This window comes from Elephantulus edwardii, unplaced genomic scaffold, assembly GCF_000299155.1.
Source record: "Elephantulus edwardii isolate Elephantulus edwardi_28Jun2011 unplaced genomic scaffold, EleEdw1.0 scaffold00016, whole genome shotgun sequence".
NCBI lineage: Eukaryota > Metazoa > Chordata > Mammalia > Macroscelidea > Macroscelididae > Elephantulus > Elephantulus edwardii.
The window spans coordinates 29,398,148-29,423,681 of NW_006399766.1; the positions used below are offsets into that span (position 1 = coordinate 29,398,148).

A 25,534-nucleotide genomic window follows, 5' to 3' on the forward strand; every position below is an offset into this window, starting at 1 on the left:
AGAGTATTCTATTGTATGAACATACTGCACTTATTCTGTATATTCATTTGTTGATGAGCCTTCTTTTTTCATTAGGATCAAGATGCAGTGAAAAAGGCTAGAAGCTTTCTTGAATTTGCTGAAGATGTCATCCAAGTTCCAAGAAACTTAGTAGGTGAGTCACAAATTGCTGCTGATTTGGACTACAAAAACTAAGTAAACCTGGTAGTGTTGGTAGAATCCAAGTTTCTTTCTCCAGAGGACCCATGGCATTGAAGTTTCATCTTTGCTGTGTAGTCTGTTGGCTGTAGTATATAGAAAGTGCTTGGTAGATGTAATGCTCAAAGATTGATTGTTGTTATGTGCCATCTAGTTGCCTGTGGCTTCTAGCAATCCATGTACAATTGCTCTGAAGTCTGCCCTGTCCTGAGCCAGGTTCACTGACTCTGACACACCTCCCCCTTGCCCCTGTTACAGTGTCAATCCATCCCATCCATGGTCTTCCTCTCCTGCACTGTCCCTCCACTCTTCCAAGCATGATGCTTTCTCTAAGGTCTGGTCACTCCTGGCCATGTTCCCAAAGCATTAGAGACAGAGCCTCAAGATCCTAGCCTCAACGGAGGAACTTGGTTTCACTCTCTCTAAATCAGACCTGCTTGTTCTCTTGGCATCCACGGTATGTTGAAGACTCTTCTCCAGCACCATAACGCAAAGGCATCAGTGATTGTTCTGTCATCTTTACTCATTGTCAGGGTGATTAGTGATGTACTTTGCATAACCTCTTGCTATATTCATACAGGTTTTAAAATAGAATAAGTTTCAGAATGCCTTTTATTTGGACACTCTATCCTTTGGACTGTGTTGGTATCTGACCTCTAATGGAACTGCAAGGACCCTTGATGATGGCACCAAGAGTTACATTCTCAACTACTAGCTCAAAGGTTGGCAACTTGAAGACACTTGGCAGTTCCAAAAGAGGAAAGCCTGATGATCTCTTGTGAAGCCAAGAGCCATGAAGACGAGTTCTGTTCTGTCCCATGGAGGTGCTGAGTTAGAAACAACTGGAAGGCACTAGACAGTAGCAGTGATGATGATGTTAATAACTGTAAAAGAATGCCTTTCTTAATTTTCAAAATCTGAATACAGATTTAAACCCATTGCCATTGAATTGGATTCACAGCAACCCTCTAGAACAGAGCAGAACTGCCACATAGGGTATTCCAGTCTCTCTTATCATCCTCTCAGAAGCAGATTCCTGCACCATTTTTCCAAAGCGTGGCAAGAGAGTTCTGTTCATTGACCTTTGGTTAGTAGTTAAGCTCTTAACCATTGCACCCCAGAAATGGCGGACATAATTCCTCAAGTCTGGTAAAAATTAGAAGTAATTCTCGGTGCACCGTCGGCAGTCTGCACCGGGATGTTATATCTGTACTGAGTCCACTGCTGCTGAGGGGCCTGTTGGGCCCAGCCTGGCCGGTCCTGGTGCCGTGCCCCCAGGTCCACTCAAAGTCGGCGCGGGAGAAGGTCTGCATCATCAGGCTCACTGCCTGCTTCATCTGTTTCCTTGTGCCGCCGGCCTGGGCCCTGTCACACCTGGAGAGCTACAGGAAGCAGGAATGAAGAGGACCGTCCTCTCGCGCCCTGTGTCCTGACCACCCCGGGACCATCTAATCATGTTCCTGCATTCCTGGCTGCACAGCCCCAAATCATGCCCTTCACTTACCTCTCCTTCACTCATAACCTCTTGATGTCTCCATGGTGACATCCTCAGACCAGATAGAAGGCCCTGCTTGGGGGTCCCAACTTGTAATAATAAAACATACTGGCGAGCTCTGGTGGCCTAGTGGTAGGAAACTGCACTGCAATCCCAGAGGTGCCCGGTTCAAATCCACCAGATGCTCTGCTGAAGAAGGAGGAACAATCGCCTCCTGTACCAGTCAGATCCAATTTGACGGTACACATATAAAAAAAAATAATAATAATAAAACATACTTAAATCTTAAAAAAAAAGAAGAGAAGTAATTCTAAATGTCTCTGGGAGTTTCAGCTAAGTGAAAGGTAATTCCTTGACTTTAGTTAGTACTCTTAGTGAGGCACTCTCATAGGTGAGGAATTGTATTACCAGTGTAATGGTACATGGTTCAAATCCACCAGCCCCTCTGTGGGAGAAAGATGGGCTTTCTCTGGTGTGAGTTACTGCCTCTGAAAACCTGCTGGGGGGGGGTCTGCTATGGGTTGGTTCTTACTTGATCATAAACAACAACAATGTCACCAGTGCTTCCAAATGCTGCAGATTTCTTTGATGGACTGTAACAAAACCAAGTATGGTTTTATCAAGAACACTATATTTTTAGTTCATCAGTAGACTTGGGATGTATTAGGGGTACATTTTTTAATCTTTTGAACTTGAACATGACTGAGGATAAAAAGTAATAAGTGTACAATAGAAAACTGACAGAATAATCCTTCATTTCAGTCCACCTTAATGTGCTATTTGTTTTTTGCCAACATAGAATTTTAAATTTCCTCTTGTGCCGTGACAAACACAAGGAACTGTGTATTTTCCTCTGAGAAAATTTGTTTCATTGAGGATGAAGTGAAAATACTAGAGACCTAATCAAGTCTTAGCTTCGCTGTATGCTGTATTTAGCTGGCAGCTGTCCCTGTGATGTTTGGAGGTGACTCTCATGTCACTTACAGGCGTCCAAAATGTATGGAGGGCAAGTATTGATCTCTCCCTGTTCAAGACCAAGGAAAGGGAAGAAAAGCAAAGATGCATGGGAACGATGCAGAGAACCACCGTAAACTTGAAGCTCTGTGACCCTGACCCTGGAAGAAGTAGAATGTCTCATGCCTGCTGCTGACCGCTCTGAAAGGGATCACAGCAGTTGGTCCTAGACAGAAGTGGAGGGAAATGGGGATGGAACTCAGAAACATAAGGATGGTTTGGCTTGCTCTGCTAAAAGCCAATGACACCCTCACCATGGTGACTTAATCACACCTTGACAGTGGAGCAGAACCCACCCATATTGCTTAACTTTTAGCCAGGCAGTTGGTGTTATGTGCCAGTGAGTCAACTACAAATCATAGTGACCCTGCGAACAACCGCTCTGAACTCTGCCCTGTCTTGAGCCAATCTCAGTGTCTCTGACATACCTGCTTCCCATTGTCACTATCACCGAGTCAGCACAGGTCTCATCCGGGGTCTGTCTTTACTGTGCAGACCCTCTCCCCTTCCCAGTGTGATGTTCTTCTCCAAAGACTGGTTTCTCCTGGCAACAGGCCCAGAACATGTGTCATAGAGTTTGAAAATTCTTGCCTCCAAGGAGAAACTTGGTTTCACCCTCTCTGGGACAGACCTGTTTGTTCTCTTGGCAGTCCATCGTATGTTCAGTCCACTTCTCCAGCACCACCACTCAAAGGCCTTGATTCTTCTTTATCCTTAGTCATTGTCCAGCTCTCTGATCCGTAGCAAGCAATTGAGAAGACCAGGGCCTTGGTGACAGAATTGAAGTGGAGACAGAATGATGAATTTTTATATAGTCAAATGATTTATTCATGGCAAATATCTTTTACAAAAAAATAAAAAGACAACTGTACACATGGACCTCACCTAATACAGCTTAGGGCAGAGTGATTTCTCTCAGGACAGTGAAGTGGTGAATGATTTATTTTCTTATGTTAATACTTCTGAAGCAATTACATGCTTTGAAAAGTTATTTTAAATTCCAGAAATTCTTATAAAAACATGAGAACCCTTAGCAGTGGACCAAGTGTAGTGCTGCTAGCCAGAGACTAACAGTTCAAGCCTGCCAGCTGCTTCCCGAGAGAACGATGAGACGGTCTAATTATGTGACAATAAAGCCTGGGAGACCCCAGGGGCGGTTGCACTGTGTCCCGCAGGGCAGCCAAAGCTTGTAAGCACTCTGGCACTGTGACTTAGGCGTTCGGTTTTTTTATTTACTAAATAGATAGAACTTATCAGATTCACTAAGTAATAGTGGAGACAGATGCTAAGAGCTTGGACTTACACTTTTTTAGTAATTTTGTCACCTTGGGCAGGTGCTTTAGGACCTCTGACATTTCCCGGCATCATAGCTGCCGTAGTTTGAGTTGATGACAACCTGACAAACAGCAGATTGGAACTTGCCCTGTACTGTATCAGTCTCCCGATCGTGAGCCCATTGTTACAGTCGCTGTGTCAGTCCAGCTTGTTGCAAGTCTTCAGCTCTTTCTCTAACCCTCCACCTTTCCCAGCGTGAGGCCTCTCTCCAGGGACTGGTCCCGCCTGAAAAATATACTCAAAAGTATGAGAAATGACGTTTCCCCATCCTTGCCTCTGTGGAGCACCCTAATTGCACTTCCCCCATGAAGTGCAACATGACTGACATGTTTCTTCTCTTAGTAGTCCTTGGGACTCTAGTGACCTCTAGTGATAAGGAGTTTGACTGCTAACCCAAAGATAAGTGGTTCTAATCACCAGTTGCTCTGCCAGGGAAAGATGGGTAGCCTCCTCTTGTGTAGTAAAGAGCCTTTGAAAACCCACTAAAGGGCCAGCAGTGGTTTCTGATTTGACAGCACATAACAGTAAAAACAAATAGGATATTCAATGTCCAATTCCTAAATCACATGCCTCAGGAAACTCTATGAACTTGGAGAAATGACGATAGTTACGGAAAGGCATTAGATCTTTTGTTCATAGAGTAGCTATGAGTTGCACTCGACTAGACGGCAGTCAGCAACAGCCACCACCACCACTCAAAGACATCAATAATAATTCTGTCATCCTTATTCTTTGTCTGACTTCCAAATGCATGTTGTTGTTATGTGCCATCAAGTCGCCTGTGACTCATAGCAACCCTATGTACAACAGCCCTAAACCCTGCTCTATCCTGTGTCAATCTTATTTTCTCTGACGCCCTCATTACCTCAGTCACTGAATCAGTCCATCTCATCAAGGGTCTTCCTCTCCTGCGCTGACCCTTGACCCTCCCAAGCATGACGTCCCTTTCCAAGGACTGGTCCCTCCTTGCAACATGTCCAAAGTATGCCAGATGAAGCGTCAGAATCTTTGCCCCCAAGGAGCAGCCTGGCTTCACCCTCTCCAGGACGAACCTGTTTGTTCTTCTAGCAGTCCAACACTCTTCTCCAGCACCACAGCTCAAAGGCATCACCCCTCCTTCTATCCTCCCTAGTTACTGTCCAGCTTTCCAATGTATAGCAAGCAATTGCAAAGACCATTGCCTGGATTAGGCGCACCTTAATCTCCAGACTGACATTGTCAGGTATACATTGAGTCTATTATCATTGCTCTTTAGCACTTTGGAGAGGTCCTTGATAGAAGATTTCCCCTGTGCAAGACGTCTTTTGAGTCCTTGATTGCTATTACCCTAGGTGTTGATGGTTGATGCCACGAAATTGAAATCATTGATGGTTGAATCTTTCCCCACACTTGCTACAGAATATCAAAAACTATAGCCTTGAATAGGAATCACCAGCATCAAGAAAACAGAAATCCTCACCACTGGACCAATAGCCTGCATCATGATAGTAAAATGACCGAAAGGCATAGTAGAAGATTTTGGAAAGGTTAATTATTTCATCTTTATTTAAAAAAATTCCATGTAGTTCAGCAGAGTAGAAATGCAATAAACTCTTGGTTGGAGTTTGGAACAAACTATAATATAGAGTTAGATTATTTGGTATCGGAATACATTTTACCTATCGCTTTTAATGAAAAGAAGATCATCCCATAAGCTTCCTTCTTACCCAAAAACTTGTGGAAATTTCTGTAGCCAGCTGTTTTGGGTCTATTTAGGAAAACAGAACCATGGGATTTTATCTTCTCTAAGCCGTGGATGTGCTCTCCAAGTTGTGCCAAGAAATCTGGAGAACAACCACTTGGCCAACTGACTGGAAGAGGTCTATATTTGTTCCCATCCCAAAGAAGGGCGACCCAACTGAGTGTGGAAACTACAGAACAATGTCACTGATTTCACATGCAAGCAAGATTCTACTGAAGATTATCCAAAACCGACTGGAACAGTACATCAGCAGAGAACTGCCAGAAGTCCAGGCTGGGTTTAGAAGGGGTCACGGTACTAGGGATATTGTAGCTGATGTTAGATGGATCTTGGCTGAAAGCAGAGAATACCAGAAGAATGTCTATCTGTGTTTCATTGATTATGCAAAGGCATTTGACTGTGTGGATCATAACAAACTGTGGCTGACTCTGAGAAGAATGGGAATCCCAGAACATTTAATCGTGCTAATACGAAACCTATACTTGGACCAAGAGGCAGTCGTCAGAACAGAGCAGGGCAACACTGCATGGTTCAGAATTGGGAAGGGTGTACGCCAGGGATGTGTCCTATCTCCATACCTTTTCAACCTGTATGCAGAGCAGATTATCCGAGAGGCTGGGCTCTATGAGGAAAATTGTGGCATCAGGATTGCTGGAAGGTCTATTAACAATCTCCGTTATGCAGATGACACAACCCTGCTTGCTGAAACTGAGGAGGACCTCATGCACTTGCTGTGAAGGGTCAAGGACTGCAGCCTTCAGTATGGACTGAGGCTCAATGTCAAGAAGACAAAGATTCTCGCCACTGGACCAATTGGCAGCGTCAGGATGGATGACGAAGAGATTGAGATTGTTCACAGCTTCAGTTTGCTCGGCTCCACAGTCAACACTCTTGGCACCAGCAGTCAGGAAATCAAAAAGCGTATCGCGATGGGAAAGTCTGCTGTTAAGGACCTCTCTAAGGCCCTCAGGAGCAACGGTGTCTCTCTGGAGACTAAGGTGCGCCTGATACAGGCCATGGTCTTTGCAATCACTTGTTATGCATCAGAGAGCTGGACAACGACTAGGGAGGACAGAAGGAGAATTGACGCCTTTGAGCTGTGGTGCTGGAGAAGAGTATTGAATGTACCATGGACTGCCAATAAAACATACTCAGCCCTAGACCCTCCATGGGGTGGGTCAGCTCTGTTGGAGACATTCTCTGGGAATTGGAATTGACTCAGTGGCATTAGGTTTGATTTTATGGTTTTCTTGATTTGGGGTTTGAAACTTTATATAATCAGTTTGATATTCGCGCGCTTGCGCGCGCGCGCGCACGTGTGTGTGTGTGTGTGTGTGTGTGTGTAAGAGAAAATGCGATAATGGGGCATACTTCCTGATTTGAGATATATTATTTTCAAAATCAAACATGAATTATTCATTTCTTTAGGCAAAGTAATAGGAAAAAATGGAAAACTGATTCAAGAGATTGTGGACAAGTCAGGAGTTGTAAGAGTGAGAATTGAGGCCGAAAATGAAAAAAATGTTCCACAAGAAGAGGTATGTTTATAGTGCATATGTTTCTGGTTTGTCTGGGAAAGGGGAAGTTGTTCTGATTGTTTTGCCATTTGTGTCTGAAACCTCTGAGGTGCAGGTAACACTGAGCGTATGAACTCTTCTGGCGCCTCTTGTTGGCAGTTGGGCTTGGTTCCTTTACACCGTGCAGGTTTTACTGCCTAATCTGTAAAATGAGGAGTGACATTTTTTAATAGGCAGTCTACACCATTGAGTCAGGCATTGTGACGATTTCATGGATACATATCTGTTAAAGCACCTTCTCAGATGTGACCCCCTGCTCACAAACACAGAATTGAGGTGCTGCCTTTCATGCTTCGTCTCTTTGACTTGAAGACTTGGAGTCGGTGTATTTACTCTGTGTTCCACATTATCAGCTGACTTGGCAGCTCTTTCCTGTGGTTTTCATCTTTCAACTTTAAAACCTCACCTTTATCTTCCTGCATGTGGTTTGGGGAAGCTGCTTTTCACGTTCTGTGTGGAGTTGTGCAGTGAGGGATGTGTTTAAAATAATGTCTCAAAAGTGCCATCATTTTCACATACTGTCTAGACTTTTATAAAAAATCTTTTAATGGAGGGAGCTCTGGTGGCCTTGACACGAAGCTGCACTGCAGTCCCAGAGATAACGTGGTTCAAATCCACCAGATGCTTTACTGTAGAAGGAGGGATAATCTCCTCCTGTACCAGTCAGATCCGATTTGACGGTACACACAAAAAATAATAAAATTTAAAAAAGTTAAGTCTTTTAATGGAAAAGAAATCTGGGAAAGGGGAGAGAAGGGTTCCTGGTATTTTTTCATTCTCTTAATGTTATCTTCTAAAGCCGTTTATAGTAACTTATATTAAGTCAAAATATGTTTAATGACACAATGAAGATGGCTTTATGACTTCTTAAAAATTTTTCTTTTGTGTTTCACAAAGGAGATTATTCCACCAAATTCCCTATCTTCCAATAATTCAAGGGTTGGACCTAATCCTTCTGAAGAAAAGAAACACTTAGATATAAAGGAAAACAGCGCCCATTTTCCACAACCCAACAGTACAAAAGTCCAGAGGGTAAGAACTACTTGTCCCTGTAAATGAAAAGAAACATGCCGTGTTGACCTTAGATGCTGCAGTAGATGTTTTGGGTGTCTTCTCTGGTTAGACTTCTAGACTACTCCTGTGCTTCCCCACCAATTCTCATTGTTAGCTTACACCTTCCGTTGTCCCCAGAGACACAGTTTATTCCGGAAACATGAAATGAGGGGTTGCAGTTAATGTTTACAGTTTTTCTTTTGAGGGTGGCCTTGGATGTTTTAATGCTGATACCACTTGAAATTTTGCAGGTGTAGTATTTCAGACTACCCTCTGTTAGATTCAGCTGGTACAACTTAAAGCCGTGTATAAGAAACAGATTTTCCTTATTTGGACTAACCTAAATATTTAAAAATGCGTTTAGCAGTGCTACAGTGAAAGACCTGCATCCAGGCTTCTGTGTATCATTTGTTCTAGTTACTGAGATCCTTTGCATTCCTTATACTGAGTTAGGTGGTAATGATTTCATCAGTTATAAAAGGGGAATCCCAGAAACCAGAACGTTAGGTTTGCCAGGTAGGAAAACTTTCCTTGGAAAGTACATTTTCGTTTTCTATTTTGATGTTGATTCTCCTTATTAAGAAAGACTGCACCCATCAGGGCTGGAGGATGTTGACAGAGTGCTTGTGGATATGTGTGTCCCTGACCTTGCTTCTCTGTCCTTCATGTTGTCTGTAAGGCCCTTGGAATCTCCTCCTCTGGCATTTCTCCCTGCTCTCTGACTTACACTCTAAATGCTCGAGCCATCCTGAAGTGTTGAAAGTTCTCGGAACACTTTTTAGACTCTGTTGCTTTGTGTGCCTAGAATACTTTCTGCTCTTCGCGTAGCTGCCTTCAGCTTGCCACCTGTGCTCTGAACTGCCTCCTTGCAAAGCTTTTGTGTGTAGCTGCCGCAGGCGCTCAGCTCTCTGCAAGCATAGCCCTTTTTTTTTTTTTTATATCGCCCTACACCTTGTCAGTTCCTTGAGGGCTGGGCCCTAATTGTTAATACTGCCTGGTCTATGAGAGAACTTTTTTCTTTTTGAGAGAACTTTTAATGGGAGAAATACTATGACTTACAAGAGATTAGAAGGAAACAAAGAGGAAGTTGATTAGCTATTCTTCTTTGTTAGCAGCCCCATTGTCTTCCCAGAAGCAGAATATCCCTTTCCTTGCAGCCATATTGAAGGCACCATTCTTTCTGTCCTTTGACTTCACTGTTGTTTTTTATATGCAGGTGCATTAACCATACGCGTCAATCAGTGTGACACTTAAGTTACACAGCACTTTGGCCAAGTTGTAAGAGAAAATGTTTCTAAAAGATTTACTCCTGAGTTTACGTTACTAAATCTGTGAAATAAAATTTGGAAAATATTTTGGCCATGTTTGGCCAGAGTGAAGCATGTTGCTTTTCATCATACCTTGTTTTGGGAAATAGTATGTTTAACTTCTTTGTAACAAAATCAGTTGGAATAAACCTAGAGCTGGAGGTGATACTTTTTATAAAAGATTTCTGATTCATAGGCTTGAATATTTCTAAAAGTCGTGTACTCTTTGATGTTCGGAAAGGGAAAAAAAATGAAGATGACATGGGTTCTCAGTAGCCACCTCCTTCTTGAGGAGGCTGCAGCTACTCAGAGGATGTGTCTGACCTACCAGCTGAGAGTCAGTCTGGAAACGGAATTTCCTGATTTTTCAATTTTGTTCTCCATCACTGGCCAAGTTAATGTGAAAAGCAAAAGAAAAACGTGAACCAGCCCTTTAACCTTTTTAAAAATTCTGTGTACCGGAAGCAGACAGGCAAAAGTATTAGTAGCCATGCTTATCAAATGAAGGCTCTTTTATCTAAAGAGGGATCCTTTACTCAAAGGAGGTCTGCCTTGTCACACCTTTTAACTTGGTCCTAGAATTTATGTATATTCATCAAAACTACTGTATGCTTTTTATCAAATATTTGTGGATAATGCTTTGTGTATGCTTTTCTGGACTCACTTGTGGATAAAGCATTGTATACTTTTGAATCACTTGTGGATATCTGTAAGAATGTGTGTTTCTTTGGCCGCAGAATGTTGAGCTGCTCTGGACTTTGAACGTCTGTCATAATTGCTTTACAACTCTAGCTAGCCTTCCAAGTAACTTGTTATAAGACATTGGGTGGGATTTTTTCTGATTTATATTGATGAGTCAGAACATTTTAGTACATTTTTAAAAAAAATCTACCCTTTATAACATGCCTCTAGAAACTCTAAGAACTTTGATAAATGATGATAGTTATAAAAAGTCTTCAAGGCTTTTGTTCATAGGGTCGCTATGAGTTGTGCTTGACTTGATGGTTGTCAACAACAACCCTTCATAAAACTTGCATTTCAGTTCAACTTATATGGGGGCTTGCCAGTTTATGTGCTCATGGAGGTGCCTAGGGTCTTTTTTTTTTTACAGATTAATTCTTCAGCACATTCCTTTTTTTATTGTGGTTTTGTTTTTTGTACCATATTGACTTGATTAGGAAAATCAGCTTTGTCTTTACTTCTGTGTCTTTCATATGTAATTCTGATTGTCTTTGAAAAGATTTTATTCTAGATGAAAATCTATGCCTTAGAGCCATTTTATGTATTAATTTTGTTTGTGTAGCTCATTTTAAAGCTTATATAATTTGAGTTAAATAATTTGTGATTTTGCCAACATTTACTAGTAGTCGTTAAACCATAATAACCAGGTTGCTTTATTGGTCTGTCTTTATCATAGTAGTTGTCTAAAATATGGGAATGATTTTTGTTTTCATTTGTTGATTGACCTCCCCCTACCCCACGATACATTTGTGTTCCTACCGTTTGCTGTACCTTGTGCTAGGAATTTAGTCAGTATTTACATTGCTCAGACTAACCCGTCATTGATTCTGTAGAATCATTGTTGCAATTTTTTTTTTCAGGGTATGGTACCATTTGTTTTTGTGGGCACAAAGGACAGCATTGCTAATGCCACTGTTCTTTTGGATTATCACCTGAACTATTTAAAGGTGAGGACAGAAAGAACTTTTAACTTCTAATCCTTTTGTACTAAAATGTAAAAAAAGATTGTATAGTAAATTGTAAAGCAATTAGGACTCGTTCTAATCGAAAAGAGAATACTTGTATAAAAGGCAGTAGGGAAAATACTTGGTACAGTTTATATTCTTTGTGAAAACATAAGTCATTTTTCCATCATAGTAAATTTAAGGACTAGTATCCCATTTTTGAATAAATTCCCTTATTTGTAGCTATAATTGTCTTGCCTTCAATTTAGGTAATCCTGTGGTAAACTTTTAATCCAGTTGATTTAACTTTTGTGAGTTTACCCCACCCCTAAAACCAGCTTCTGTTCAGTACTTACCTTGGGTTGTCCCTTTTATGTTTCCTTAGAGTTTCATAAGAAAATCCCAGTGTTTGATGATGTCTTCTGTTTAAATATTTTCCCTTTGTCTTTTTTGTAAATGCTCACTTTAGTGCTTCAGTGATGCCTCCTCTAGATCGCAAACTAGAAAGCAGGAGCCCAGAGGTGACACGGTGTGCTGAGTGCAGAGGTTGGCCGTCCTCTGGTTTGCTTCTAGTGTCTGTTTTTACCTTGAACTAAGTATTAAGAATTTCTACAAGTCACTCCCCTAGATCCCATGATTTTGAATATTCCTTTTGCCCAAAATGTTTTCTAAAGAAATGAAATAAAATGAAGATCTTTACTTCTATTATTGTTAGCATCTATCTATAAGTATCAAAACTATGGAGTGTAGCTTGTATTAAATGTTAGGTGCTGTAGAGTCGAGTATGACTCAGCAACCCTATGAACAAAAGATCTGAACCCTGTTCTATCCTGAGCCGTCCTCACACTTCCTGACACTCAAGAGCCCATTTCGGCAGTCACTGTGTCAGTCCACCTGGTTGAAGGTCTTTCTCTCCAACATGTCCCTCTTCAAGAAATAGCCCCTCCAACATGCCTGAAGTATGTGAGGTGAAGCCTCATCATTCTTCTCTCCAAAGAGCACTCCAGCTGCACCCTCTCCAAGACACACCTGTTTGTTCTCTTGGCCGTCCATGGGATGTTCAGTGCTCTTCTCCAACACCACAGCTCAAAGGCGTCAATTCTTCTGTCATCTGCATTCGTTCCCTAGCTCTCAGATGCATAGCAAGTGATGGGAAACACATTCTAAAAAATAATACAATTTGTGGTGCTAATTTAAGATTTTGCTTTTTCTGATACCAGTAAGAGTGAAATAAAAAAAAAAGGGAGGACTAGTAGGGCATTCCATTAATTTTCATGATTGTCAGTAACTAAACCTGTCAAGGTTTCAGTTAGCAAAATTTGCACCAATAGGATACCCGTTAATTTGTGTATTCCTTTTTCTTTAGAGTGTGGGTTTTGTTTTGTTTTTTAATTATGTGTGTGTGTGTGTGTGTGTGTGTGTATACACCGTCAAATCAGATCTGATTGGTACAGGAGGAGATTGTCCCTCCTTCCCTGGCAGAGCATCTGGTGGATTCGAACGTGCGCCTCTGGGATTGCAATGCAGCTTCTTGCCACTGGGCCACCAGAGCTCCCCGGAGTGTGTTTTTTAATATAACCTATGGTATGTTTTTTTGGGGGGGTTTCATATTAGCTTAGGAAAGTTCAGTGAGTTAGGGATCCATTATATCAAAATGGATGTCCTTTTGACTGATCCTCTTTATTGATCCCTTCATTTATTCTTTACAGTTGACTCTTTGGCTGTCAGTAGCTCTTGCTACTCTTCTCATTACCAGATCTTCCCTGATCAGGCCTGGCATCTCTCACTAAAAAGTGACTGCTTTGCCCCAATGGAATAACCTGAACTTCCACTTGGGTTTGCCAGATACGCTCTGCAATCCCCAAAGTGCATAACTGGAGCTACCTACTGCTCCATGGAAGCAGGATGAGTAGTCGGCTACCTCTGAATACCTGCGGGAGGGTCAGCTATGGGCCGGTGGCACATTACCACCACCACCACCGTTTGGTTTTGCAAAATAAGCTCATATATTAGCTTAAACTCTACCTTTGGAGCAAGGCACTCACTGAGCTGCAGCCTGTCCTTTGCCCTTTGTAAGACAGAAATTGTGAGTCAAAGCTTAGGTGAAGCTCCCCTTACTTGACCTTTTTTTTCCCCAGAAGCTGCCACCACCAAGAGTTTGGGAAGTTAGCTTTACAGAGTCTTCTCCAATTACTGTTCACATAGGTAGTCCCTACCACAGTTCTGTTTGACTGGTGCTACCCAAGCTCGGCACTGGCCATATAGTCCAGTAAATTGGGATTTAGTGTGAGCTGGAAGGACACAACTTCGAAGTGGAGTTCTCTTTGGAATTGTCAGAACTTGACATACTGCAAGCACTGAGTGTTGATGGCCTTAAGTTCACACTGTTTGTCATACTTATTCTAGGGATCATAGTCCTAAAGACATTTTCAGGATAAAATGTTCTTCTGTCAGCAGTTAAATTTATTTTGGCCCCCTTCATAAAAGGAGTATCAACATTTCCAGCTAATTGAAAAGAATTGTTCCTAGTTGCCTAATCACACCCAGAGACCTTAGTGTTCAGGGAGTCCTCAGGTTGGGAATGGCATTTTGGACCAACACCATAAAGTCTATTGTCTTAAGAAATCATGTGAAGTTCAGAATGGGTGCCACTTTGGAACTAGCAGGAGAACATTACTGCATCATTATGTTAATCAGGTATCATTATGTTAAAGATGTCTTAGAACAGTTGGAAATGTTTCTTCCTATATAGAAAGGTACACTTCTGGGGAGCTCTGGTGGCCTAGTGGCAAGAAGCTGCAACTACAATCCCAGAGGTGCACGGTTCGAATCCACCAGATGCTCTGCCGGGGAAGGAGGGGCAATCTCCTCCTGTACCAGTCAGATCTGATTTGACGGTACACGCACAAAAAAATAATAAAAAAAAAAAATAAAAAAAAAATTTAGAAAGGTACACTTCTATACTAAGACAAATGTTTAACTAACAGATCTTAGGTACAAACTATAGTTAACTGGTTCATTTTCGATAAAATTAGAGTCAGAGACAGATTTAGGAATAGAACTTGAAATCTGGGCACTTCCTGCACGTTCTTTAAAAACAGTATGGTCCAGACTTAGTGTTTTGTAAGTAAAGATATCTGTCAAATCTATTAATTATGATTATTTACATTGTGTGATTTTTAAGGTTAGCTAGTTAAACTTTAAATGTCATTGATCTGTATCCATACGTTTTAGAGTTGTTCTAATATCTTCTCATCAAAAAGTCCCAAGAGTGTCTCTCTGCCCTAGTAACCAAAGAGTTGGATAATAGTATAAAATAAAAAAGCTGTACATTTTATTCAATATTATTTTAATGCTGAGTGGTTTTTGCTGTATCTCTAATTTGAGACTTCAGAAATCTGTTATTTATAGCAATTTTCTTTGTAAGGAAACCTTTTCCATTTCCTGATAAATCTGTGTAACAGTGTTTACTGTAAATTTAGAATGAAATTGAATTCTTTCCAGTATGCTTTTTATCTGGTAAAAAAGAGAAAGGTATTAAATAAAAAATGTCAAATTATTTTTACTGTTATCTTGTATATTTTAAATAGGAAGTAGACCAGTTGCGTTTGGAGAGATTACAAATTGATGAGCAGTTGCGACAGATTGGAGCTAGTTCTAGACCACCACCAAATCGTACAGATAAGGACAAAGGCTATGTGACTGATGATGGTCAAGGAATGGGTCGAGGTAGTAGACCTTACAGAAATAGGGGGCACGGCAGACGCGGTCCTGGATATACTTCAGGTACAAACTAAGCATTTTCCTCAGTTACTTTATCTGTTCCTAGATTTAATAGCTGCTATTCTCTAATATTCACCAGAACCCCTTTGTAACAGTTTCTCATTTCGTGATTTCTGATTCACAGTGGGTCAAATCTTGGTGCAAGAAGCATCTCTAGTCAAAGCCTGTTAATGACACATGTAGCTCTCAAGGCAGGTGTGAGTTCTGTCCATGTTCTCATGGGAGATGACTCTTTGAGCCCTTGTGTGTTGATGACCACCTTCAGGCTGCTCCTGATTGCCCTGCTCTAGAGAGCACCCTGTCCTGTGTGTGTACTGTGGCTCTTTCGTAGTCAGGCATGTGCTGGTCACACTCGCTGGAGGACTGTGTAAATCAAGGACCCGCATCCTGTGGCTCTCAAGATGATTCTGAGTGCAAGTCAGCCCGAGGGACAGCCAAGGTGAAGGCAGGGCTTCTCTTTGCCTCCCCAGCTCTGGGCCAGTGCTGCTTTTGTCTCTCCTAACACCTTCTCTCTGACCCCGCCACCCTGCCAGTGCTGCTGTCTTCTTACCCAGTCATGTATCAGCTATGCAACTTCTACAAATATTTGCCTTTCAAAAGGGAACACTTCAAGATCCACAGGAATGAAGCTGTAGTGATGAAGCTGTAATTGGTCGTTAGCTCCAACAAAGGAAGAGAGGGAGGTAGCAGAGTTGATATTCTGGAGCCGGACACCAGATCCCTGCTCCTAAGGCCAACCTTGATCAGAACCTCTGCACCTGCTCTATTTGTACATGAATTCCACACTTGGGAGCTCTTTCCCATACTCTCACTAGCTCCTAAGTCATTGGTCTTCTTAGACACCATGAGCCTGTTTGTAGTCGTGTAGCCTTTATTCACAGTCACTTGTTCCCCTGGGAGTGGGAAGGAAAGTGGTGGACCAAGCCTTAGACAGTCATGTTCCCCTAAAGCTAGGCCAGGTGGGTGAACTCCCTGCACCCCCAAGAGACCTTTCCTTGAGACAGGTGCCATGTGGCCTTATTTGCCATTCTCCTAGCGTTGACCAGAAAGTGCATATTCTCTTTGCCCTGAGCCAAGCACATTGAAAGGAGCTCTCTTTATTGAGATGCTGTTGACAAGGTGTTGCGTTTAACTGGAGTAGACAGGAGCACAGCTGTTTAATGGTGTGGCACACACAGGTTTGAACTTAGGTGGCTAATAAGATAGTTTTTATTTTTTAAATAAGAACCAAAAAGGTTTATAATCAAGATGATCTCATACCTTGAAAGCCCTTCGTTTTGAATTTAAAAGTATTTGTTTTACAAAGTGCAAGTTGGTAGTACTCCTTGATGGGCTTATTTCTAAGTTGGGATAAGTGTTGGATTACCCCTGAAACGACTCTGGAAGCTTCTGTTAACCTAAATTTTTTTTAAGTCGGACAATGGTATATAACTTTTAACTCTCGATAGGAACTAATTCTGAAGCATCAAATGCTTCTGAAACAGAATCTGACCACAGAGACGAACTCAGTGATTGGTCATTAGCTCCAACAGAGGAAGAGAGGGAGAACTTTCTGCGCAGAGGAGACGGGCGACGGCGGGGCGGCGGAGGAAGAGGACAGGGAGGACGAGGGCGTGGAGGAGGCTTCAAAGGTACAGCAACTCTCATTGCTTACAAAATAGAGGTGAATATGAACCAGCTGATGCTCCACGATCACCTGCTAGTTTATTTAGCACAGTATAACTGGAACCTGTTGATCACGTTTTCAGTTCTTTGGCAGAAATATATAGAGACTGTGCATTGCAAAATCAGTAACTGTTGGACCTTTTCTACATGTTGCCATAGGAAACGACGATCACCCTCGAACGGATAATCGTCCACGCAACCCAAGGGAGGCTAAAGGAAGAACAGCAGATGGAACCCTTCAGGTAAACCTGCAGGCTTCTCCTCATCTCAGCTGTTGGAATATACTAGGTTGAGATTTGAAAACATGGTGAAGGATGATACATTTGGTATCTCTGAACTGTTTCCCCTCAACATTACAGTTGTGGGTGATATTAGTCCTCCTTGATAAGTATACACATGCCAGGATGTTTCTGGAGACACTGTGGTTTAGGTTTTTGTGAAGACTTTGACCACCACATTGTGATTTTAAGATCAATACCACACTGGTGGTTTCCCAGGCGGATCTTGGGTGTACTGAGCCTTTTCTCTTCGTGGACATGAAGGGCGAGAATAGCTCCCCTGACTTGGCATGCATGGCAGGGCTAACGCTGTTCAGCGGGTACATTGACAGTTGGAGTCTGTCCTTAGACTCCACTCTCATTTGAATAGCAGTCTCAGTCAGCTGCACAGATCCCATAGTTAAATTATTTCAAAGTCTTCCTGAGCACTTCAAGCCCTTTGCTAAGTACATTGTGTGTTTTGGCTCATTGAATCTTACAGTAGCCCACTGAGGGAAGGAGCTTTGTTCATTTTAGAAAGTGAATAAACTGAAGCCTAGATAGGTCAGGCCTTTGCCCAGGGTCATGTGCCTGGGAAGTAGTGGAATGGTGTGTGATTCCCAGAGTCTGAGCAGTCCTATACTTCTTTAACTCTAAATTCTTAATCCAGATATTAAGGGATCCCTTCCTGACTGGATTGGCTTGGGACCAACACCCAATATTAGTGAGAGATACTTTTTTTTTTAAAGTTGAATATTTACTAGAATTAATAGCAATTCTGAGTAGGTGTTAACTATTGACAGGTTCTTAAGGACCAGCATAGAAAAGACCTTGGACCTAGATAAAAAGATTGGCGAAGTAATGTACGTATTACAAAGACTTAAGATATTTATGTATCATCAGTTGTGTAATTGCCCATTCTAAATGGCATGCTTGATTAACTGGACAATCTGATCATGTTGTTTAAAAGGGTGCACATTTATAGTTATATTTAGAATTGAAATGGAATACTGGATTTTTTAAAAAATGAACATGTTTTGTGTGTAAGGAAAAGTAGATGCAAATTTGAACACTGAACTTTTGACAGCCAAACATTTAAAAACACACCCCAGCCCAACAGTTAAACACACTAAGAAATGACAGTGAAACATTTAGAGTCTAGTTAGCATTTGTCCTTGAAACAGATCAGTAATTGTAGTTTCGGGCTCCAGTGGTCGGTCTGATCTTTTGCACAGCCTCTGGAATTCTGCTAGCATTTAAGTGTTCAGTGATACCACAGAAACTGTTCTCAGATCTTAGAATATTATTGTTGAAAAGCATTTTTCCAGTCTCCCAGATTTCCAGTTCACAACTTACTTTCTTCAAGTTTCTCCTGTAGTGTTTTTACTCTCCAAGTTAATATTATGTGCACACCTGAATTGCTGCTCTAAAATAAAAAATACTGGCTACTGGAAGGTAGGCCATCTCTCATTTATCTACTGATGATGATGAGCCCTTCGTATGGAGAAAGTCTGCCATACCTTTTATAGATTGAAAAGTGCAGGAAACTAAGGGCTAGCTCCTAAGTGAATTCTAAGTGAGTTCTGATCCTGGCAAAATCTGAATAGAAAGGCTTAATTTGTTCTTTTCTCCTGGGTTGCACAATCTTTTGAGAATGAACTGTCCGTTTTGGATTCTAATGTTATAGGCATGTGCATCTTCTGGTGATGAGTAATAAGAAGTCATTGTAACTGGTTCTTACTGTTTTTTTTTTCTGCTTAGAACACAGTAGGATTGTGAGTTTTTAATCTTAATTTTGGATGCAGTGAGATTTCCCATGTGTTCCAGTAAAGAAGGTTTTAAAATCTTAAGCCATAAAGAGAGCCAACCTTAATTCAGTCTCTTGCACTTCTCTTCCCACCTTCCATTTTCCCTTTAAACTGATGGAATGTATTTTCTTGTCAGGCCAATTACAGAATACAGTAGGCTATGGTCTATGTATATAACACATGTAACTTGTTTTAGATCAGAGTTGACTGCAATAATGAAAGGAGTGTCCACACTAAAACATTACAGAATACCTCCAGTGAAGGTAACCGGCCGCGCACGGGTAAAGATCGTAACCAGAAGAAAGACAAGCCGGACAGCGGGGATGGTCAGCAGCCACTCGTGAATGGAGTCCCCTAAACTGCATTATCCTCAAGTTATATTTCCTATACCATTTCCGTAATTCTTATTCCATGTTAGAAAACTTTGTTAGGCCAAAGACAAATAGTAGGCAAGATGGCACAGGGCATGAAATGAACACAAATTCTGTTAACTTTCTGTTGCTGTTGTTGTTATTGGCCATAGCAACAATTTTCAGATTTGCATACAAAAATACCTTGAATCCTAAAATACTGCTTTGAGTCTACTCCTGGACTCTAGCACTTCTGGACAAGACTTTTGTTTGTTGTGGTTTTTGGGTTTTTTTAAGTACTAAGCTCCTTGTTCATTTGGTCCATTTTCCTGCAATGACTTGGTAACTCACCAAGACATTTCAGTTTTTCTAAATAAATAGCATTTATGGAAATATTAGACTTCTGTTTTCAATGTCCTATAGAAGTCACCGTGAAATGCTATGTCATTTCATGTCCTGTGTCAGTTTATGTTTTGGTCCACCTTTCCAGTATTTTGGTGGGCCCTGAAATGTGTGTGATGTGACATTTGTCATTTTCATTAGCAAAAAAAGTTGTATGATCTGTGCCTTTTTTATATCTTGGCAGGTAGGAATATTATATTTGGATGCAGAGTTCAGGGAAGATAAGTTGGAAACACTAAATGTTAAAGATGTAGCAAACCCTGTCAAACATTAGTACTTATAGAAGAATGCATGCTTCCCATATTTTTTTTCCTTACATAAACATCAGGTTAGGCAGTATAAAGAATAAGATTTGTTTTTGTTTTTGTTGCACTGAAGTTCAACAAGTAGTGTTATTGAAGGGATGTGTAATTTTTCAGTTTAGACAGGAGAAGAAGTAACTGTCTTCATTTGAAAGCAAGTTAACTGTTTTGACTAGGTTGAAAGTTGGGAGGGTATGCCTGCTCTTTGGCCTGATGACCAATTTTAACGTAGAGCCTTTTTTCCCCCTTCCCCAAGTTTTGTGAACTTTTTCATATTTTCATTTCAAGCTTATTTTGGGGAGATAGGAAGGTCATTTCCATGTGTGTATAAATAATCCTGTGAAGTACAGATACTTTGTCTAAGAAACATTGGAAGCAGGCCAAATGTTTTGTAGAGTTTGAAATACAAGGTTTAATGTATAAGCAGAATTGGAAAGCAGATTAGACTTGATTAACAAATAATCCGTTTTTCTTCCCCTTTTTGTTATTTTTGGGGGTCTTTTTTTTTTAAGTGTGTTGGGTTTCAGTTTTGTTTTTTATTTTGTTGAGCAAAAGAATGAAATTTACTGAGGAAAAAATATGTGAAGGACCTTCAAAGATGTTATATTTTTCTTAAAAAAATAAATAAAAATAACTCCGAGTTAGGGGTACTGCTGAATCTGTACAGAGCCGTACAAACTGATGTTCTGCCTCTGATGTATTTTGTGAGTTTGTTTCTTTGAATTTTCATTTTACAATTACTTTTCCTTGCATACAAATAAGCATATAAAAACGGCAACAAACTGCACATGATTTAACAAATATTAAAAAAAGTCTTTTAAAAGTATTGCCAAACATTAATGTTGATTTCTAGTTATTTATTTGGGGAATGTATAGATTTTGAAAACAGAAATTGGTACCTTGCACACATCATCTGTAAGCTGTTGGGTTTAAAATACTGTAGATAATTAACCAAGGTAGAATGACCTTGTAATGTAACTGCTCTTGGGCAATATTCTCTGTACATATTAGCTACAACAGATTGGATTTTATGTTGACATTTGTTTGGTTATAGTGCAATATATTTTGTATGCAAGCAGTTTCAATAAAGTTTGATCTTCCTCTGCTAAATTGATGTTGATGCAATCCTTACAAATGATTGCTTTTAAAATTTTAAGGTAGGAAAAGACATCTATAGAAAGTGTTCTGTTACAAAAGTTAACTGTTACCATTGGAAATTTCCCATCATAGGAAGTTAGCTGTTCTCTACCAGTTTTCAAGAACTTAATATTGTTTAAGAAAGTGAACAAAAAATCAACAGAATGGTATAAAAATACATTGTACCATTATAATATGCACTAAGTCTATTTTTTACAAAGGCTGACTTCAGCAAGGCGCTAACTTGCTTAAATGTGAATTACTAACTTCTAAAACTGTAATTTGATTCACGTTTTCAAATGGAGTTGAAGTTGATTCATATTACAATATTTGTGTGCTAAACGTGTAATGTTTTTCAGTTCAAAGTCATGATGTTTTTAAAATCTTATTAAAGTTTCAGAACTCTGAAGATTGTTTATCTAGATGTAAATTTTTATTAAAAAGTTGCACTTATGTAAAAGCAAAAATCAGTCTGACAGATGTTTGCTCCTGGTTTGAAATCTTAACGTATGTTAAAAAAAAATCCGCTTCAGTGGGGATAAGTTTTTATTGTACAAAGCATATAGTTTTGTTGTGTGCTGTCGAGTCGGTGCTGACTCAGGCTGACCCTCCAAAGAGTTTTCAGAGGCTCTTAATTGCACCTGAGGAGACTGCCCAGCCTTCTCCTGAGGATTCACACTGTGTGACTTTGGGATTGCAGTGCAGCTTCTTACCACACGGCCACCAGAGCTCTATAAAGCACGTTGTTGTGGTGTACCCTGTACCATAGAGTTGGAGCCGGTCCTTAGCTGACCCTCCAGTAGGTTTTCAGTGGCAGTTAATCACATTGGAGGAGATTGCCCATCTTTCTCCCACGGAGCAGCTGGTAGATTTGAACCATTTACCTTTAGGTTGCCATTGCAATTCCTTACCACTAGGCCACCAGAGCCCTCTAAAGCGTATTGTTGTGTGCCATTGAGTCGGAACTGACCCATAGCTGACCCTCAGGCAGGTTGTCAGAGGCAGTTACTTGTTCGGGAGATTTCCCATCTTTCTCCTGCAGAGCAGCTAGTGAGTTTGAACTTTGTGCCTTCAGGATTTCAGTGCAATTTCTTGCCACCAGAGCTCCCTACAGCATATAGACCTTCCAAATAATCTTTGATGTTCCTTTAAGGCAAAACCAAAAACATTTGAAAATAATTCTTGTTGTAATAATGTTCCTAGTTGTACGGGTTCAGCCCAGTTTCTTCTTATGGAGAATGTAACTAAACCATATTAAACACATAGCCTTGCCTGTGCTCACATAAACATTTGAAACAATTGTGTCTGTGTAGTGGAAAAAAATTTTTTTATATCAACATCACAGTAATAAATGACAGGTTTGTAGTGGGCTGGGGGCCTGAGATGACTGCTGCAAGTAACCCCAGCAGTCTCCGCTGGTCCACCTTGTCCTTTGCCACCTGTCTGCTTCTCTGATCTCCTGTTCTGCTTGGCTCTGGGCTCTGCTGGAATTCTTCACAGAGCCAGGCTGCACGAGAGCTGGGTCAGTAGAAATGATCAGATCGTGGCAGTTCTCCCTTCTTTCACACAAATCTCCAGACTTTTCTGGCCAAGTAGCTAGAGGGGGTTGGAGAGTCCCCTGGACTCACTCCACGTGAGGAGCTGATTCTGACCATAACTAGGTATTCAGAATGTGCAGTGGTCACGAGTGGCTCAAAAGATTTCATGAGCCTGCAGTATTTAAATCTTGACGTCCTTTTTTTCTGTATGTGTATTGGAGGCCTTCTGAAAAGGTTATTTGTCTCAGGAGAATTTTTCCACAAAGAAATGAGAGAAAATAAGAGGGTTGGTTTTGGTGGGGTTTTTTTGTTGTTGTTTTTAAGTGCTTGGAAGTTTTATATTGGAGGCATTTAAAAAGTCTTTGAAATTGCATTTGCTAAATGATTAAAGACGATATTTCAAAGTAGAGTGCATAAAGACCTTCCTACTGATTTCTTACCACACCATTGATAACGTGGGAAGGTTGAAAATTGGAAGGACAGAAGATTGTGTCAACAAGAAGTGGTTAGAGCATGCTGGAAAGAGGCGGGTTTTCTGAGGCAGTTTATCACATGGGAGACTGCCCATCCTCCCGCGGAGCCGCTGGTGGATTCAAACTGCGGGCCTTCTGGATTGCAGTGCAGCTTCCTGCCACTAGGCAGTGCTCCCTAGGATATATTACTCACTATCATACACAACTCTGAAGACTTATGCTAAGGAAAAGGAAGCCCCAGTACAGCTTTTTAGCCTCTTGGTATAAGTGAAAGCGTCCTTGTCAAATTTCCCTTGGGGGATCAGGCCCTGTAAGAGGTGGCACTTGTGCACAAAGGAACACACACCATTCAGAGTTCAAGGTAGAGCACGGTTGTACAGGGAAGGAGCCAGAACTCCACTACCACCGACCAGGCAGTAAGTCAGCTCTGTTGCTGGAGAAGGCACTTCTCTGAGTTCCCAGTTCTTCAGGGTCACCTGGCTGCTAAGACTCCGAGGTTCTGCACACAGTAATAAAGTGCATGTGTTTCATGTGGGGAAAGCTTCAGAGTATGTGGTGAGGAACCACCCGTCTGATTTCACCTGGTTCTCATGAAATACACTCCCTGTATCTGCTCCTGCACAGGTGTCTTGGGAGGACAGAGAGAAGATCCACATCAAGTGATGAGTTAATGGCCTGTCCCAGTGTATGGTATGGTGAATGCTAAGGTGCAGAACAAACAGTGTGATGGGAGTCAGAAAGGGGCTTTGTTGTTACGTGCCGTCGAGTCACCTGCAACTCATAGTGACCCTACGTAAAAGAGCCCTAAACTCTGCTCTATCCTGTGCCAACCTCGCTGTCTCCGACACACCTACTCCCACCACCCCAATCATAAAACCAATCTATCTCATTGAGGGTCTTCCTCCCCTGCACTGTCCCTCCACCCTCCCAAGCATGATGTCCCTCTCCAAGGACTGGTCCCTTCTTGCAACATGCCCAAAGTATGTTAGACGAAGCTTCAGAATCCTTGACTCCAAGGAGCATTCTGGTTTCACCCTCTGCAGGACAAACCTGTTTTTTCTCCTAGCAGTCCATGGTATATTCAACACTCTTCTCCAGCACCACAGCTCAAAGGCATCAATTCTCTATCATCCCTAGTCACTGTCCAACTCTCCGATGCATAGCACATAATTAATTGCAAAGACTAGCCGGGATCAGGTGCGCTTTAAGTCTCCAGCCTGACGTCGTTGCTCTTCAGTACTCTTGAGAGGTCCCTGACAGCTCACTTTTCCAATGCAATTTGTCTTGATTTCCTGGCTGCTGGTACCAAGAGTGTGGACTGTAGAACCAAGTAAACAAACTGTTAAATATCTCAATCTCTTCACCATCCATATTGATGCTGTCAATTGGCCCAGTGGTGAGAATCTGTTTTCTTGATGTTGAGCTTCAATCCATATTGAAGGCTGCAGTCCTTGACCTTCTGCAGCAAGTGCTTCAGGTCCTCCTCAGTTTCAGCAAGCAGGGCTTAAACTTGGAACAAAGTCCCCAAATGGCTGTTTCTGGTGATTCCAGCTCACAGATCTTTTAAGTAGAATTTCCCTATAGATTATAGAAGCCGACTGTGACATTGTTCTCCCCTCAGAGAGGCTGATAGAAGGTTTTGAACTTCATTAGTTAATAACTTAGCACTTCACCTCTGCTGGTGGGGTGCCATGTTACAGAGTAAGATTGTGGTTTGGGGAGCCTGGGAATAGTTTGGGTCCCCTTTACACTTAGGGAAGTGTGGAGGGACAGGTGGGTTCCAGCTGCTCACAGGAGGGGTGCATGCATGTCCCACCAGCTGGCTTGCCAGGTGCAAGCTCCTCCGTCCCGTCCCGCAGCCCCAGTCCAGCTTCCCACAAGGTACCTGCAGCTAGCAGCCTCAGACAACACCTTGAAGAGCTGGTAGCTTGATTCAGCCTGCTTGGGCTGCCAGCTTGATATGCCCCTTTTCCTGGCAGGCTGTGCACTTTGTGAGATGCTATTCATCAGCCTGACAACTCTTTGCTCGGGTTCTTGGACATCTATGAAGCAAATGAAATGGAGAGGCCAGTGTTTTCCTTATGCATGTATACTTAATGATGGTTGTGGGGTTTGGCTTCAGCCACAGATAGGGCCCCCACAAGAGGTAAATTTCATCCCTGACAGCTCAGGCTTTTGGGAAACTTGTCAAAGGGATTAGATGACATCCCCTGAAGGGAGACCTGGCCAAGCTAAAATCACTGGTGACCATGTGCCACAGAAGACCTGAATGGTTACCACTTAAGGCAGAATGGGACAGAAAAGGTTGATTCCCTTACACGTCTGCCAGACCTTGGGTGCCTGAAATGAAAAGGTGAGACGAATGAACCTTTATCCTAAGTGACATCAAAACAGTTGATGCAGCCTTAACATTG

At 41.6% G+C, this 25,534-nt stretch overlaps 1 protein-coding gene across 3 annotated transcripts in view; it reads left to right on the top strand.

The window, feature by feature from the left end:
* FMR1 (fragile X mental retardation 1) overlaps positions 1–21,564 on the top strand; it is a 33,961-nt gene extending 12,397 nt beyond the window's left edge. Inside the window, exons 8-15 of one of the 3 annotated variants that reach the window (XM_006881836.1) lie at positions 76–154; positions 7,212–7,321; positions 8,258–8,392; positions 11,322–11,408; positions 14,996–15,191; positions 16,637–16,819; positions 17,013–17,095; positions 19,115–21,564. In XM_006881836.1, coding sequence (XP_006881898.1) covers positions 76–154; positions 7,212–7,321; positions 8,258–8,392; positions 11,322–11,408; positions 14,996–15,191; positions 16,637–16,819; positions 17,013–17,095; positions 19,115–19,276 — 1,035 coding nt within the window. In that variant the 3' untranslated portion in view covers positions 19,277–21,564. The remainder of the gene's footprint in view (positions 1–75; positions 155–7,211; positions 7,322–8,257; positions 8,393–11,321; positions 11,409–14,995; positions 15,192–16,636; positions 16,820–17,012; positions 17,096–19,114) is intronic. The other 2 variants (XM_006881837.1, XM_006881838.1) reach the window with 2 other exon arrangements.
* Positions 21,565–25,534: the final 3,970 nt, after the last annotated feature.